Source organism: Struthio camelus, chromosome 9 (genome assembly GCF_040807025.1).
Source record: "Struthio camelus isolate bStrCam1 chromosome 9, bStrCam1.hap1, whole genome shotgun sequence".
Lineage (NCBI taxonomy): Eukaryota > Metazoa > Chordata > Aves > Struthioniformes > Struthionidae > Struthio > Struthio camelus.
This window is the reverse complement of record NC_090950.1, coordinates 31041196-31056207: the sequence shown is the minus strand read 5'-3', so window position 1 is coordinate 31056207 and position 15012 is coordinate 31041196. Positions and strand designations below refer to the sequence as shown.

General features: G+C 38.2%; 2 protein-coding genes across 23 annotated transcripts in view; one reads left to right on the top strand and one right to left on the bottom strand.

Moving 5' to 3' along the window:
- The window catches only part of B3GALNT1 (beta-1,3-N-acetylgalactosaminyltransferase 1 (Globoside blood group)), a 41347-nt gene extending 28643 nt beyond the window's left edge, over positions 1-12704 (top strand). For 10 of the 19 annotated variants that reach the window (XM_068954331.1, XM_068954336.1, XM_068954332.1 and 7 more), the window contains one exon: positions 1781-12704. In XM_068954331.1, coding sequence (XP_068810432.1) covers positions 1872-2834 — 963 coding nt within the window. In that variant the 5' untranslated portion in view covers positions 1781-1871 and the 3' untranslated portion in view covers positions 2835-12704. Of the gene's footprint in view, positions 1-552; positions 605-1780 lie in introns of all 19 variants that reach the window. The other 9 variants (XR_011142832.1, XR_011142831.1, XR_011142830.1 and 6 more) reach the window with 9 other exon arrangements.
- The window catches only part of PPM1L (protein phosphatase, Mg2+/Mn2+ dependent 1L), a 120648-nt gene continuing 109424 nt past the window's right edge, over positions 3789-15012 (bottom strand). For 3 of the 4 annotated variants that reach the window (XM_009668535.2, XM_068954329.1, XM_068954330.1), the window contains exon 4: positions 3789-13634. In XM_009668535.2, the coding sequence (XP_009666830.1) occupies positions 13288-13634 (347 nt within the window). In that variant the 3' untranslated portion in view covers positions 3789-13287. The remainder of the gene's footprint in view (positions 13635-15012) is intronic. The other variant, XR_011142825.1, reaches the window with a different exon arrangement.

Here is a 15012-nt window from a genome sequence, read left to right as displayed (position 1 = left end):
ATTTAAGGTCAAATCATATGCAGAAATACCAGGCAGGAGGGCTCTGGCAAATCAAAATCACATAAATTCCAGAAGGTTATATTGTTGTTTTTCTCTTTCTTTTTTTTTTTTTTTTCTTAATTTTGTACCAAAAAGCTCCAAGCCCTGTGGTGGTCTTTTTAAAGATTAGTTAAAATGTAATTAATTGTGCTGTGAAATTGAACCTTCTCGTCATCCTTTATCGAGTCTTTGTGGCTACATTTACAGTGCAAGGGGAAATATAATCACTGAAAGCATTAGAGATCATTTGGAACTCCCACAATATGCCGAGGGAGTTTCTTGCTCAGCTGTGAAACTGCATCTCAGATTGACTCCTATGCATGTAATAAGACATGGTTATTACTTCGGCTTAACGATAACCTCGTATCTAATACAATATGTAGTTTTAATAAATATAGTAAAGGTAAGCGCTGTTACGTGGAGAGTACAGGGCTGAGATTTTATTTACAGTATAGATTTGGAAAGATATATTGGTTTGAATTTATGGTCTTGACACTGTAGTAATATTTTCAGCATGGACTCCATGGGGGTTCGGAAGTACCTGCCTGCATGGATTTGACTCCAGGCCAGTATGTGTGTCACTCATTGAAAGACTGCTTTGGTTCTGTGTTCCTCTTCTGTGCTCACTGCTGTTTTCATTTAATATGGCATGCATTATGGAGCAGGGCTAGTCTGTTGCATTTTCTAACTCTGCACTGGCACATGGGGGTAGGGTCTGTAGACATTTCAGGAAAACAATACAGATGGGATCCTTTCTTCTTTGAAACTTAAATAGATAAAAGCAGGTAGGAGGATTTTGTAGTGACTTGTTTGTGCATATGAAAGTATTAGAAGAATTTGCAAAGCGTCTTTAAGGTTTGAGCCTCATCTACTGCACTGGATTTGCTGCTGTTCCCGTTGTGTCAACTGCGACAAAAATTGGTTGCCATGTGCCATTACTGAATCACGTGATTTAATAAACACATAACAGATAATGAATGAATGTTGTATAATGGTATGTGCTGTAGGAACAGCCATTTTTGGAGGGGCACTGTAATAGCTCAGCCTGTCTGCCGAGATGCGTTTGTGTTTGCAAGTCTGCAACGCTGAAATAGCTTGGGATTGTTTGTAAGGAAGTTACTTCCTCCTTCTCTCCCCATCGCCTATTCAGCCAGTTAGGAACACTTAGTTAGGTATGTGACTCTGCTGAACGTTTCAGTGAGGAAAGAATGACTTGCCTGTACTCTTTTTACCCCCTTTCTTTTCTGGTTTGTTCTAGTTGATAAAAACTATAGTAATACCCCTTTCTTTGAAATAAAGTACAACATTTTGAAGTCTCTGCACAACAATTTGTTGAGCACTTAATAGCCATTAGATTTTGTGTACTGTCTTCCTTCCTCGAGGTTTAAATGAGTCTAAGACATCGCGCTGAGAGTGTTCAGCTTTCTCCAGGATCAAAACGCTCTATTTGTGATCCTTTGTAGAGGTCAGGTTTATGTAGGGGAAATTCCCAACGGGAAAGCTGTGAGACTTCAATCCGTACCATGCTCAGTAGCAGCTCAGTGTTCTGCTCATTCTCTCGTTTTCAGGATACATTATTGATGCATGGTGTACAGGATACAATATGCAATAGCTGAACCAAGCAGTCTCGTCTTTATTATAGCAGGCTTTCAGCTACCATTTTAGGCTGAGAAGAAGATAATATTTGAGTAATAGCGTTCTGAATACTACTTTTTCATTTGTTTTTTTTTTTTTTTTCCAGTAAGACACGTGCTTCAGAACTTGTGATCCAGATTTCGAAGGTCACTGGCATATTTCTGCAAATTACTTATTGCCCTGTTCCAGTTAGTATCATGTATATGAGACAGTTGAAATGGATTTTTTTGTCTCTCCTCCTGTTTTCTGTCATAACAATATGGTACGTAACTCTTTCCTCCAATGCTGTGATTGAGCATACAAACTCAATGTACTTTTATGACTATGAACCAGTTTACAAGCAACACTACCTCTTCACTTTGCGGGAACGCTTGAAATGCGAAGACATAAATCCATTTCTAGTCATCTTGGTGTCTTCAGAACCTAAGGACGTGAAGTCAAGGCAGGCCATAAGAATAACGTGGGGATCTAAAAACTTCTGGTGGGGACATCGAGTTCTAACCCTTTTCTTACTAGGTCAGGAAACTCAAAGAAGAGACAATTCTGCAACACTGTCAGTAGAAGATGAAAGTATTCTCTATGGTGACATAATTCGCCAAGATTTTATGGACACGTATGACAATCTCACCTTGAAAACAATCATGGCGTTTAGATGGGTAACGGAATTTTGTTCAAATGCTAGATTCTTCATGAAGACTGATGCCGATGTTTTCATCAACACTGGTAATTTAGTAAAATTTCTTCTAAAGCTGAATTCCTCAGAAAATATTTTTACTGGTTATCCTCTAATAGATAACGTTGCCTACAGAGGCTTTTACAAAAAGACATTTATCTCCTATGATGAATATCCATTCAGGTTGTTTCCTCCATATTGTAGTGGAATGGGCTATATATTGGATGGGAAACTTGCTCTGAGGATTTATGAATTGATGAGTCATATCAAACCTATTAAATTTGAAGATGTTTATGTTGGAATTTGTTTAAGTATACTTAAAGTGAACATCAGTATTCCAGAAGATAAGCAACAGTTCTTTCTCTATAAAATTAACTTTGATATTTGTAAGTATAGACATTTGATTGCAGTACATGGTATTACGTCAAGCGAAATAATCAGGTTTTGGCAAGATTTGTCCTCAGCCACTTCACTTACTTGCCTTTGATTCTGTGTTAATATGAATCATCTTAAACCTTTGAATTTCAGTGTAAAAATGTTTTAGGGATTTAGGGAAACATGAAGCAAAACCACAGTTATAGTGGCTGGCTAAATGACTGGCTAAAGGAGGGACTACTCTGCTGCAAGGACAAAACTGGTCTGGCAGCATTTCTCTGAGGCTTTCTAATACTCCTAAACTGAATAGATCAGGAATTCCCAACACACCTTCCGTGTACGTATCCTGTGCATGCTAAGAGAATTTGGAATGCTCTGTCCTGATCGCAGCCTTCTCCATACGTTTTGCTGTAACCACAGGATTTCTACCTGAATCTCCTGGTGTTTATGAAATCTCACCAACAAATAACGTTTCTTCTGAGAAACGAGCTTGGATGGTGCTTCCCAAATCCCCGGCTAACAGGACTTTTTGCTGTTTTGCAAGCTATCCTCCTTTGCCACGCTCAGCAGAAATATTTGTTCTCTGCTCAGCATGGAACTGAAAAAACTACTTTTATTTAAATGCATGAAGTCAGTAATCCTTCTGAGAGTGTTCCAAGACTTTGGAACGTTGAATCTTATTGTTGTCTGCAATGAGATTCAACTCTGATGGCGAGTTCTGAAAAATGTGGTGTACTCGTGTGTGCGTGTATGTATGTATCTATGAAACAGACTGATGTCTTAAGCGGTGTAGATAACAGTCACAGAGTTTGGAGGGCTAGCTGCAGGAGAGTCCGAGTGCAGTTTTGTTACCATATACCTCCTAATATAGCAAAATCATACCTACGTATATGTGCGGATGCATCCCAAGAGTTATTGGAGCCCATGCAGGGAAAATAAAAACAGGTGTATTTAAATTGCCACTTTATAGTTGTGTCCAAAGTAGTTTTTCTGTTTCAAATTTTAAAATTTAAGAATGGAGCTCCAGGAATCTTAAAGAACACAAATGCAACTATATCTGTAAAGATGGGTTTTGTAATAACTTTATTCATATCAGCAATGCTAAGTTTTCAGTAGTTTATACTTCTAATGGACAACAATACAGAATCTGTAATTGCATTAACATAACTATCTTTGACACATCTACTACACACTGAAGATACTATAGTTACACCCTGTACATCTAGAATGACAGAGCACTGCCACCTTATTTGTACTAAAGCTAATATGTTACGATATATTTACATTTGGCTATCTTTCAGACAGTCTCTTAGAGACAAATTAGAAGAGATGCAGAAACCTCTAGTAACAAGATTGAGGTTTCACCTTTTTTTTGTTGTTACACTGTGATTATGGTCAGTATTGACTTTTGCTGTCTTTTCGATAACTACACATAGTTTTATGATGGAATTACAGGACACGCTTTTAACTATAAAAATGAGGTCTTAGGGGAGAATACCGTCAAAACAAGCATTTCAGATTTCAGTGTTTTAAGAATGTATGTTAAGGAGGGTCAAAGTTTTTCAGAAATAGAATTCTTGGTTAAACTAAACAGCTAAGGATACAGTATTGCATAATTGAGGAAGGAATGCTATTGTGGACCTAGAAACGGAGGTTAAACTACTACCGTTCGTAGGATTTTAAGATTTGTCATTTGATTATTTTCGTATTGTGGTCAGATCTGAGAGCTCTGTGGAAAATGGTTAACCTGTCCTCTGATTGAGTACACATCTTAAAAAAAAAAAAAAGGGGGGGGGGAGGGGGGCTGTCTGCCATGATGAATGTTTGGAAATAATTTCATTTGGAAATAAGTAGCAAGAACACTGATACTACAGCACAGATTGTATTGTTTTTTCAAAAAAATTGTATTATGAAAGACTATGTAATTTTCAAAAACTGGATATATAAAGCAGACAGTGCCCCTGTTCAGAAAATAAGGAGTATCACAGAAAAATGGCTGTGCGTTACTGCAATAAAAATGCAACTGTCACCGAGCAAGCTATTTTTATATCTGCATCCCAGAATGTTAACAATGATCATAGATTACAAGGCTTTTGTTTTCACAAATGTAGGTTTTTACACAGTGATCTGGTTATGCCACTTGACATTGTAATTTAGTGACATAAATTCTGCAAGAAAGTTATGTTGTAAAACGTTCCTGTGTCTTTTTTTTTTTTTTAACCCACTTCCAAATCCAGTTTGTATTTGCATTTGACCTTATTGCTTAAAACACCATACAAATGCATAAATAAGCGAATGTTTCTGCTTAAAGTAAGTGTCAGGAAGTCGCTAGCATGTGCAGCTATGCAAGAGGTTTAAAAAGCTTAAATCTATGAACGGACACAAGCATTTAAGTCAGTGGTGGTTATCATTTGGGCCTACATTTGACAGCATGTGCCTATGATATTTTACTAAAAAAATGAAATCTAAACCACAGGTTAAGATTTCTCCAAATCCTAAGATGATTCTTTTCCTTGCAAATAAGTGGTTGAGAAAGCCATTTAAAACTATAGATACTTCAAAGTATTTGTGAGCTTGGCATTGAAAGTGTGGGGCTTCAATAATGACTTGATAATAATCCATTGGTCTAAAACGTTTGGAAACTACTGTTGGTTGGATAGCAAAGGGGGGTTACAGTATACAATTTCAAACATGTGTTGCCTGTATATTATTCCAGAAGAGTTCAAAAGTCAAAATGTTTACATATTTTGTGTGCATTCCTAAACCATTAAGTGTATTATTCCCCTGCAAATATAGGGGCATTATTCAAACATCACTTCGGTATCATCAGTAAAAGGACATAGAGGCTTTGTCTGGATCTACAATAAATGATGTAATTTTATCATATTTCCTTCAAATTTAAACTAGAAACTGATTGAAGGACAACCAAACAGAGTAGGACACTGAGTTCTTGATATGCATATTGGACATGTTAGGTATGTTCCAGGAGTCTAGAAGCTAGAGCTTTGCTCCCTGCTTTTCAAGCGTTCCTTAATCTCTCTCTTTTTCTGGCCAGTGTGTACCATTATTTCGGTCATTAAGAGTAACTTACAGTTTGCTTAAAGTAGAGTTTGGCAAGAGGGAGAAGGACATATAGAAGTGCCGCCCGATTGTTAAAATAAGCTTGTCAAGTTTGAATGCAGTTCTTGCGTATTGCATCTTAAGTTATGAACCGTATCCAAATGCAAGCATTACACATAGGAAGGAAGGAGAACAAACTTAAAATGAAGCCAAGTCTGTTTCTTGTTTGTTTTCCCATGTAACTGACTCCACATGTTAAAGAAACGCAAAATAAAAAAAAAAAAGTCTGCGATTACATATTGGGTGTCTAAAATTCGTAAAGACCCTTTCTTTTAAGGGGCTAAAGAAAACAGAGTCTTGGAGATGCTGCTGTTACATGAATCTTCACATGAGGAAATAAAATCTGCATTATAGTACAGTTTGCCTCACCACACTTGTGAGACTTAATTTTCCTCCCATAAAATAAGCACTTAAAAAGACAAAGTTGAACCCAAGTGGTGTTTATTGATACAGCTTTTATATCTGAGCTCTGTTTACCTCTAGCCTTCTGACAGTTGCTATGTAGCACGTTAATTTTTCCAGAGCGTATTACTCTGAATTAAAGTTTATGCTGAGTGAGGATGGTCTGCAGATGTCATATGCATCCGAATTTGTTATCCAAACTAAGATGGTGTTGAGCCTGATGTCTTAGCCCTTCCTTTCAGTAATGCTTTTGTCTGTGGTGGTCCTCCAAGTAATAGTAAAGTGCGGTCTCCCCTGAGCTGACAATAAGGATACAACCTTAAAAACACTTCTGCTGTGAGTGGGGGAAAAAAAAGTTACAAAAAGGAGCCTGAAGAGGCTCTTCTCTAAGATAATACAGCAACACTGAACTGAATGAAAGTTGTACTTAACCAAGACAAATTACTTAAGTGTTGTGGTTTTGTTATCATCTCTCATGTTGTTCAGGCTTTTCTTTGATAAACCTCTGAACTGCCCTTACAGCATTCAGAACATGCACAGTTCGTTTTCATAATTTTTCCTCAGTCTTTTTAAGAGCACTTACAAATACACTAGGCAGAAATGGTTTTGCAGTCACCAAGTATACTAACACACAGTATGTTTTTTTTTTTTTTTAAAAAAACTGTTCCTCAGACAAAATTAACAGTTACATGATCGGTAGAAGTAGGTGCAAGTGTTGCATTATAATTCAACATGTTAAAGATAGATGGGTTTGAAATTTATAGGAATTGACTTTATTTGTAAATCCAGCATTACTAACCAGTGCGTAAATGGTGTATCTGGCCTATGCAGATAGGAACAGTTGATCAAAGAGCAGTGTAGTGAATCGGTACAAAATGAAACTAACTCCAAACAGCCAAAGAACTTTTCCCAACTGAAACATTTTAAACTAACTTTTTTCTTTTAACCAGAAGGAGACGTTTTAAATCACACATGGACTTTGTCGGTTCTGGTGTGAAAGTCTTGTCGGATCAACAGATGAAGCCAAGTGAGTACATCTGCAGAGGCATGGGGCAAACTCACGCTACTGCCAGCCAACTTAATTTCACAGGGTAGTGAAACCATGATGGCACCAACACTTACACGGACAAGCCTGCTGGGGATGCTGAGCAGATACATGCCTGTCAGCCCACTCAGCTTAACTTCATGACTTTTATTACCAAGACTAAAGCAAGTGTAAACTACAGGTCTGTCTATGTTGCTTTTGCACCCCTGACTACACTATAGGCATACCCAGAGACCAAATGTCTGACGGGCCTGCATTCAGCTACCTGAAACATTATAGCTGGTTAGTCATAGTATTTTAATTAACTGTGTTGAATATAGGCTCAAGTAGATTTCTGAGCTTCTAGGTTCCCTAGAAATACTAATACATCCCCATAGGCTTAAGGGAACACAGGACTGGTCTTTTAACGCAGAAAGAAGTCCTTTGTTTTTCCCTATTGTTAACAAATTCAGAATTCTTCCCAGCGTCTCAGCAGAATGGAGCAAAGAACTGACCTTCTCATAAAAGGGGGTTTCAAAAACTTAAGACTGTCTCTTGATGTGAATCTTTTTCTTTACGGTTTTAGACAGGCTTCAGTTGCTTTGACTACACACGTCTTGTTTAGCAGTAGCACATCCACTATATCATCTATGACTGGAGATGACTGATAACCTAGAACGTCAAGTTATTTAATGGAAAACTATATTTAAAATAGCTGCTTAGCTAAGCCTGTCAGTACTATATAAATAAAACTGAGTAATTCAATATTGAAATCAGTATTCTTAATTTAAATATGGATTTCTTACTGGATATGAGTTCTCAGATTTAGAAAAATAACTTATACGTGTATTGACAAAACTGAAGGGTAACAGCTCTGTTCTATACAGTTGTGGTTACACTTCAACCAAAAGTGCTAACTTTTGTAATCTTGCAATTTCAGGTTTGTATAGCCAGATTTCAAGATGAAGGCATGAAAACCTACTTTAGAAAATGAAAGACTGGTGACCTTTTTTTTTTTTTTTTTAAATATAATTACTTACTAAATAGTTTTATACGTAAAATAAGTATTAGATACATCAGCACTATAATAATATTTAAAGCAAGAATGCCATGTATTCTGAAAGACAGCTGAACAACAAAACTCCTTTATTTTCAAGATGCAGCATTATTACTGTGCAGCATTAGCATGCACTGTTACGTCACACTAACCCAGTGTATTTACTAACCGCTGTATGCTAATTTTATAAATTTTACCATATGTAAATGGTATAATACTGTAATAACAGTTTTAGCTCTGACCTTGTCTTCGCAAGTCTGTAGACAGTATTTCATTATGTTAAATGGCATTTATTTATAATATTTATGTAGGCATTCTATTCAGTAAACACTCAATCATTTGAAATTCTATATTTTTAGAAGTTTTAGGATTACAGTGCTGAGAGGAGCCTCAAAACGTCATCTAGGACCACCTCGCCCCAGTGAGACGGGATAAATATGCTCAGGCTATTAGCACTGACTGTCACAACAAAAGAAATTGCATACATTTTATATAAAATAAAACAGCAGATCCTGCCATCCCTGAGACTAGCTATGAATTCTGGAGTCCTCCAAGCTTGACCACTGTCATCTAAGCTATACTGTCGCCAAACATTTTGATCCCATAAACAAATGTCAGTGTTTAAAATGCATCCATCAATTTTGTGAAGATATCCATACTGGGGGGGGGGGAAGGTAGGGGTGCATGCGTGTGTGTAAACTGGCAGGGGATGCAGGACAAGATTATTATAGCCGAAACTCTTTTCACGCACATTTATTTTTTTTTGGCCGCTGAAGAGCTGCATTTTTAGATATATGCACATGTTCAGAGTGCAGTGCTTCAGCACTGGTGTAAAATTCAGTCTGAGAGAATTGGGTCTGCATTAACCTCATAGTGGACTTCTGCACAAGGGACACTGGAGTCTTTAAAATCGCATGCATTCTTCATATACGTGCTAACAGAGCAACTATTAGCTTTAATAAATACTGCTTCGTTAACGTGCTAAGGCCAGCCACTAGACGGAGCCATGATCACAGCTAACCAGCCTGGTACATATACTTTGGCTTCCCAATGACTGCACAAGGTGCTGCAGATGATGATGCTTATAGCCCTTTCATTAGATGGACAAACAGCCTTTCTAATACCATACTAGCATATAATCAGAGTGATCTACTAAATATTAGTATCTTTTTATTAGGTGCAAAAAATGTACTACATGAATCCAACTGCTCATTTATACTATCCTTGTTAGGATGAGCCTAACTTATTTAAGCACTGGATGAGATGACTGATTACAAGGTACAGTTTGCATACTGGACCAAACTGAAGATGCTCTTCGGCAGCATCCAAATAGATCAGTTTTCTGCCATTAGATGCTCTTACTTGCTGAACAGATGTCAGTGATAAAGCTACTCCGGCTTAAACAACAGAATTGTTCCATGAAGATGTAAGGCGAGAATTAGGAAGTTCTCAGCTGTATGCAATGAAAGTGCATTTCCCTTCTTTGGACAGGTGCTGAGGCAGGAAAGCGGCACTGAGGATGGCATGCAGGAAGCATTTTCTCTCCAATACAGTAGACTGCTCTAGCATATATTTATAGGGCTCTTTCTGGTTACAGTGCCTGGCAGCTCTTTCCAGATGTAGGATTTATTGTTAAGGCGGTGGAGGATCAGAGTCTAGATCGTTTAGGTTGCATAAGCTATATATATATAAGCTTATATTATATATATATATATATAAGCTTATACACACACACACACACCCCTCCTTAATCTTGTCATCCAATAGACGTACATATCACTACAGAATTTGGCACAACTGGAAAGTTTTACTTACAGAGGTCTAGAACTGGACTAGAAAACTTCTTAGAAGGCGTGTAACAGGAGCTAGGCAGGCACTGAACGTGTATGAGGCAGACTACCCAAAGTCTGTCATTTCCGTTAGTCATTTCCCTCTTGAACCCTAAAGTAGCTGTAACGAATTTTTAAAAATAATTAAAACAAAAGTCAACAACCTTACCAGAGATCATTGGCATGAATGGCTTTCTTTGGCCAAGAAAAGGTGCTACAACAAAGAGTGAGAACGTTACAGGGAAAAGTAACGGTGCTAAAACAACTAGTGTTGCAACTGCAATCAAAGATTGAAATAGATCTGATTCAGTAACTGATTGGACTGACCTGCGAGTGACAGAGTAAATGAAGCCTGGAATAAATATCCAGGCAAGTTTGCAAAACAGTTCTGTATTGCATTGCGTTATGACCTTTCTTGAATTACTCCCAGAGCAAGCCACCCTCCCAACAACTCCCTCGTGGCAGCTCTAGGACTTTGTGAAAGTGTTCATTTCCTGCCACCTCATTCTCCCACCTACCTGGTTGCTCAAAGCAACCAGAAAACTAGCTGTGCTCAGCAGAAGGTCACGAATTCCCTAGCAATGTTTACTAAGCTTGAGGTGGTGAGCTGCACAGAGGTTTAGGGGCAGCTATAATCTTTTCGCTCAAGTGGCCTGTAATTTTTTTGGAGCTGACCACTGTTCCGGTTCCAACTCCGCAAATGTGTGTGAAAGATTAGTAGTTAAGTCTCTTCTGCTATACCAGCTTTTGTGTGCTTCAGAGTTCTGCAGACTGCTAGGTCTAATTCTTCTGTTCCCTGGGCGGCTGTTTTGACAAATGTCCAGGCTACGTCCTACAAGGAAAAGCCAGTACGACTGAAACATCAGCTGTGAAGGAGAAAGCAAAGACAAACGCTATATGCACTGTCAGCTCTGCCTGGAGCACGGTTTAGATACTGCTGCTCTAGCGTTATTCAGTACGTGATTAAGCACCCCCATGAAAACTTCATCCAAGGTTTTCATTTCACAGTATTTTGACCTCAAATACTTTTTCAAAATAAAATACTTGGAAGTACTCTGCAATTATTAGTATTTTCTGTTATTTGCTCGATTTCACTGCAAAGTTGCATTTAAAATTGTCTGAATGCAGTTTTCCCTGTTGAAGTGATTAAAAAAAAAAAAATCCCACACCTTCCATCTTCCAGATAAGGATCAGTGCAGGCTGGGTTTCCAAGTGTTCTGGACACTTTCACACTTCTTTTTTGCACTGGTGTACGCTGTATGTTAACACAGAAGTTAAAGGAATCTACCTAGAGTCTGAAATGAGAAGAGGGTATGTTTACATTTTGAGTAGCACTGGCAGGAACAACATGACCAGGTAAGATTTGTGATTATCTCAGAACAAACTAAAGGAGGGAAAACTGTTAGGAATGAGATAACCTAAAAACGAAAATGAAGAGACTGAGATGGGAATGCCTTCCAATAGGGGAAAGCAGAATTTGTGTTCGTTCTCGTCTTGGAAAACATCGCACCTGCTCAAGAGAACCGCAACAGATCACAGTATTTTAGAGACAAACAAGCCATCTTACCAGAAAATGCTACAGCTGTGGTAAGGAGAAAAAGGTACCTCTTTGACCAAGTAATCTTGTATCTTTCTCCAAGAAACAGATACTGTTAGTTCATATATTATCTCCCTGATTCACCTCAGGACTGAAACACCGAGAATCTCCATCCCCTTCAAGAGAAGAGACTTCAGCAGATCTTCCAGGACCAAGTTCTATGGGGAGGGAATCCCAAAGGACATGTTATTATAAGACACGATGCAGGCAAGCCAGCTATCCAGAATACACACTAATAGCTAACTCAGCCCTTGCTCTGTTCCTGTAACACACATTGCCCTGTCACTCTGCTACTGCTGCAACTCAGTCGCGAAGCAGCCAACTAAGTTATCATACGTATACCAAACTTAGAAGGTCATTGTTTAAACTTACAATAGTGACAGATTCCAAAATACAATTACACGTTGAAAGTTAGATCTAAAAATATTTTTACCTAGACTTAACGCAATCTTTCTTCTCTGCAGGGCAATTACACTGTCTAGCATTTACATATTATGCCAAAAAACTGTTCTACAGTGGTCTTCTCCTAGATTAACACTCCAAGTTAATCTGAAGTGGTACTAAGAAATCTTTGATAGGCAACTTCCGTCCAGTAGCTCTAAGGAATGCTTTGTTTTGCTTAGTTCTCCAAGCAGTCACTAAAGAAAGAAATTTTATCTTGCGTTGTTTTCTTTACATGCCTATGAAAATCCCATGCTAAAAAACCGACATAAGGGTGACTCTCAGTGAATGATGGACATTCTTCTATCACGACGGAACTAGGTTTCTGATACAGAGGGCCATCAGTGTTTTGCTGGAGTTCAACGTTGGTTTGAATACAATACGGTGTTGACAAAAAATTTTTAAAGTAATGCACAGACTGAATAAACATGTGCTCTTAGGTATTCACTAACTATACCTAATCACATGCTTAGCAAGGTTTTGTTTAATGTGTGTGTGTGTGTGGGGGGGGGGGGAACAAAGTGAGGAGAGCCAGTTCTGTGGTATCAGGCTAATATTTGGCTCCTTTTCCTCCTTCATATGAATGACAGGCCAATAATTACACACCTTTTCCAGTACAACCTTATCACTGCAGATTAAAAAAGAATAAGACAAGAAAGAGTAGAGCATCATTCTGAAGAGTTACATCTATGAGTGAAAAGCAGCATCGTTCCTATCACTTGCTATTAAGCAGCAGTACTGCCCTGACCCTGCTGTGCATCTGAATGAAACTTTTGACTCTTAGAAATAAGAGGTAAGAAATGAAATCAAAAGTCTACACAGGATTTGAAAAAATGTTTGAAATGGAAGATTACGGTTAGTTTCTAAGGAGCAGCAAGGTCACAGGAGACAGGTACATGTGAATAAACTTAATTCTTATAATCACTCAAAATGTTATTTGTTGTATTGCTCCTTTTGTTAAGCCAAAAAAAGGGGGGGGGGGGGAAATCTGTTCCTTTTGTGTAAAATCTTAATGGTATTTACTAGAGCCTTCTACTATGTTTAAAATGTAAGAGTTTGTTTTCAGTTCAGAGTGAGGCAGAGCATCACTGGGAATTACTGTTCTTCTGTTTTGCTGCTATTCCTGAACTTCACCACCATAACTGTTATATTATCAGGACATCCTCTGTAGAATGACTGTAGAACTATACTCTTGGCACCGAAGTGTGGTTCATCCAAGCGTTCCTTGATGAATCGGACAGCCTCCTCATTGCTGAAAGCATCCCACAGACCATCCGAGGCTAAGATCATGAACTCCGGCTGCAGTTTGTCCAGATCAAAGGTGAGAATATCAGGGTCGGGAATGACGACGTTCAGGTTCTTCAGAGGGTAATCTCCTAGTGAGCGGGACATGGCCAGGATCCCCTGCACACGCCAGGAGCCATTAAAGCTGATGAAACCACCTGGAGAAAAACACAAATTCCGTTAAAGCATTTCTCTGACTTCCTGCCAGATTCACCCAAAAATTCATGATGCAGTATCCTCAGGTAAAAAATGTTACAGATCTCAAAAATCAGGAGATGCCTGAAGTGAAATAACCAGAGCGCTGCAATGAAGAGCTTTGTGCCTACCTGCTACTGAAACAGCCGAAGCACAAAAATCACAAGCGGCCGCACTTTCCAATGAAGCACTGCTTCATACTCTTTACTCCCCCAGTGAGGCTGACAGCATGCTGAACACAGAGATAAATATTCCTGTACCATACAACTTTCTGTTCAGAAAGCCTCATGGCAATGTTAAGAGAACACACTGAAAGCAAGTATTTATATTCTTGCTTTAGTAAATCCCTTCTTTTTCTGTGTAATTCAAGTTCAGGTTTTCCCTCATTTAAGATTATCTATGAAGGAAACATCACACTGAAAACACTCTGCGTAGGACTCACATCTCACTTCAAGGCATAAAGCAAAGAAGCAGCAAGTGCAAAAACACTTTATAAGGTTCTTCGACCAAAACTGCCCTGAATAAGGGTGTCTCAAAAACGACCTAAAAATTCTTGTGAACAAACCATAAAAATTTACTTCTAGTCAGAAAAATACAGTGTGGGATTTGGCTGACTGATGCTACCATCTCCAGGATTAAGGCCACTTCCAGTTGAAAACATACTATTATATTTAGGGATTGATTCTAGTGAGATGTATTTTTCACTGAGTTCAATGACTGATACAGCCAGCACCTGGCCATTATACTACAGCTGGATTTTATTAGGGAGGAGACTCTGTGCTGCTTCAAGGTCAAAGAGTAAAACTGAGGCACCTTCAATTTTACGTGCATGTACTTGTATGGCACTGTCTGCACTGATTCACAGTAATACTCCATCTTAACGTGACAGGAAAGTTATCAAAGTTATTTTAGGACAAATAATTTGCAAAACGCGTTAACAGAACATAATATGAAAAATGTGCAACAAAATCAGATAAGCTATTGATTTTTATATCTGCAAGTCCTCTGCTTTGGTTTTCTTATAAACGTGTTTGTTCTTCATAGTTATCAGAATGTTTTAAGCTTTGCGCTTCAGCCTATGAATTATTTGTTAACCACCGAGCCACCTAATAAATCTTACGATACATTTCCTTTCCTGGTTGGCTGGTCTAATCTGCAAATTCCTTCTGTTTTCCCACAAAACTACACTTCATTTAATGATTAATTATCGTCTAAAGCTTGATTTGTGTTAAAACTGGCAGAAGCGAAACTTTTTATTTGGATGTGTTCATGAATACTTCTATGGAGTCTACATTTATTAAGACATTTCCTCCCCTAGTCTAAAAAAGAAGGATTCTTGAG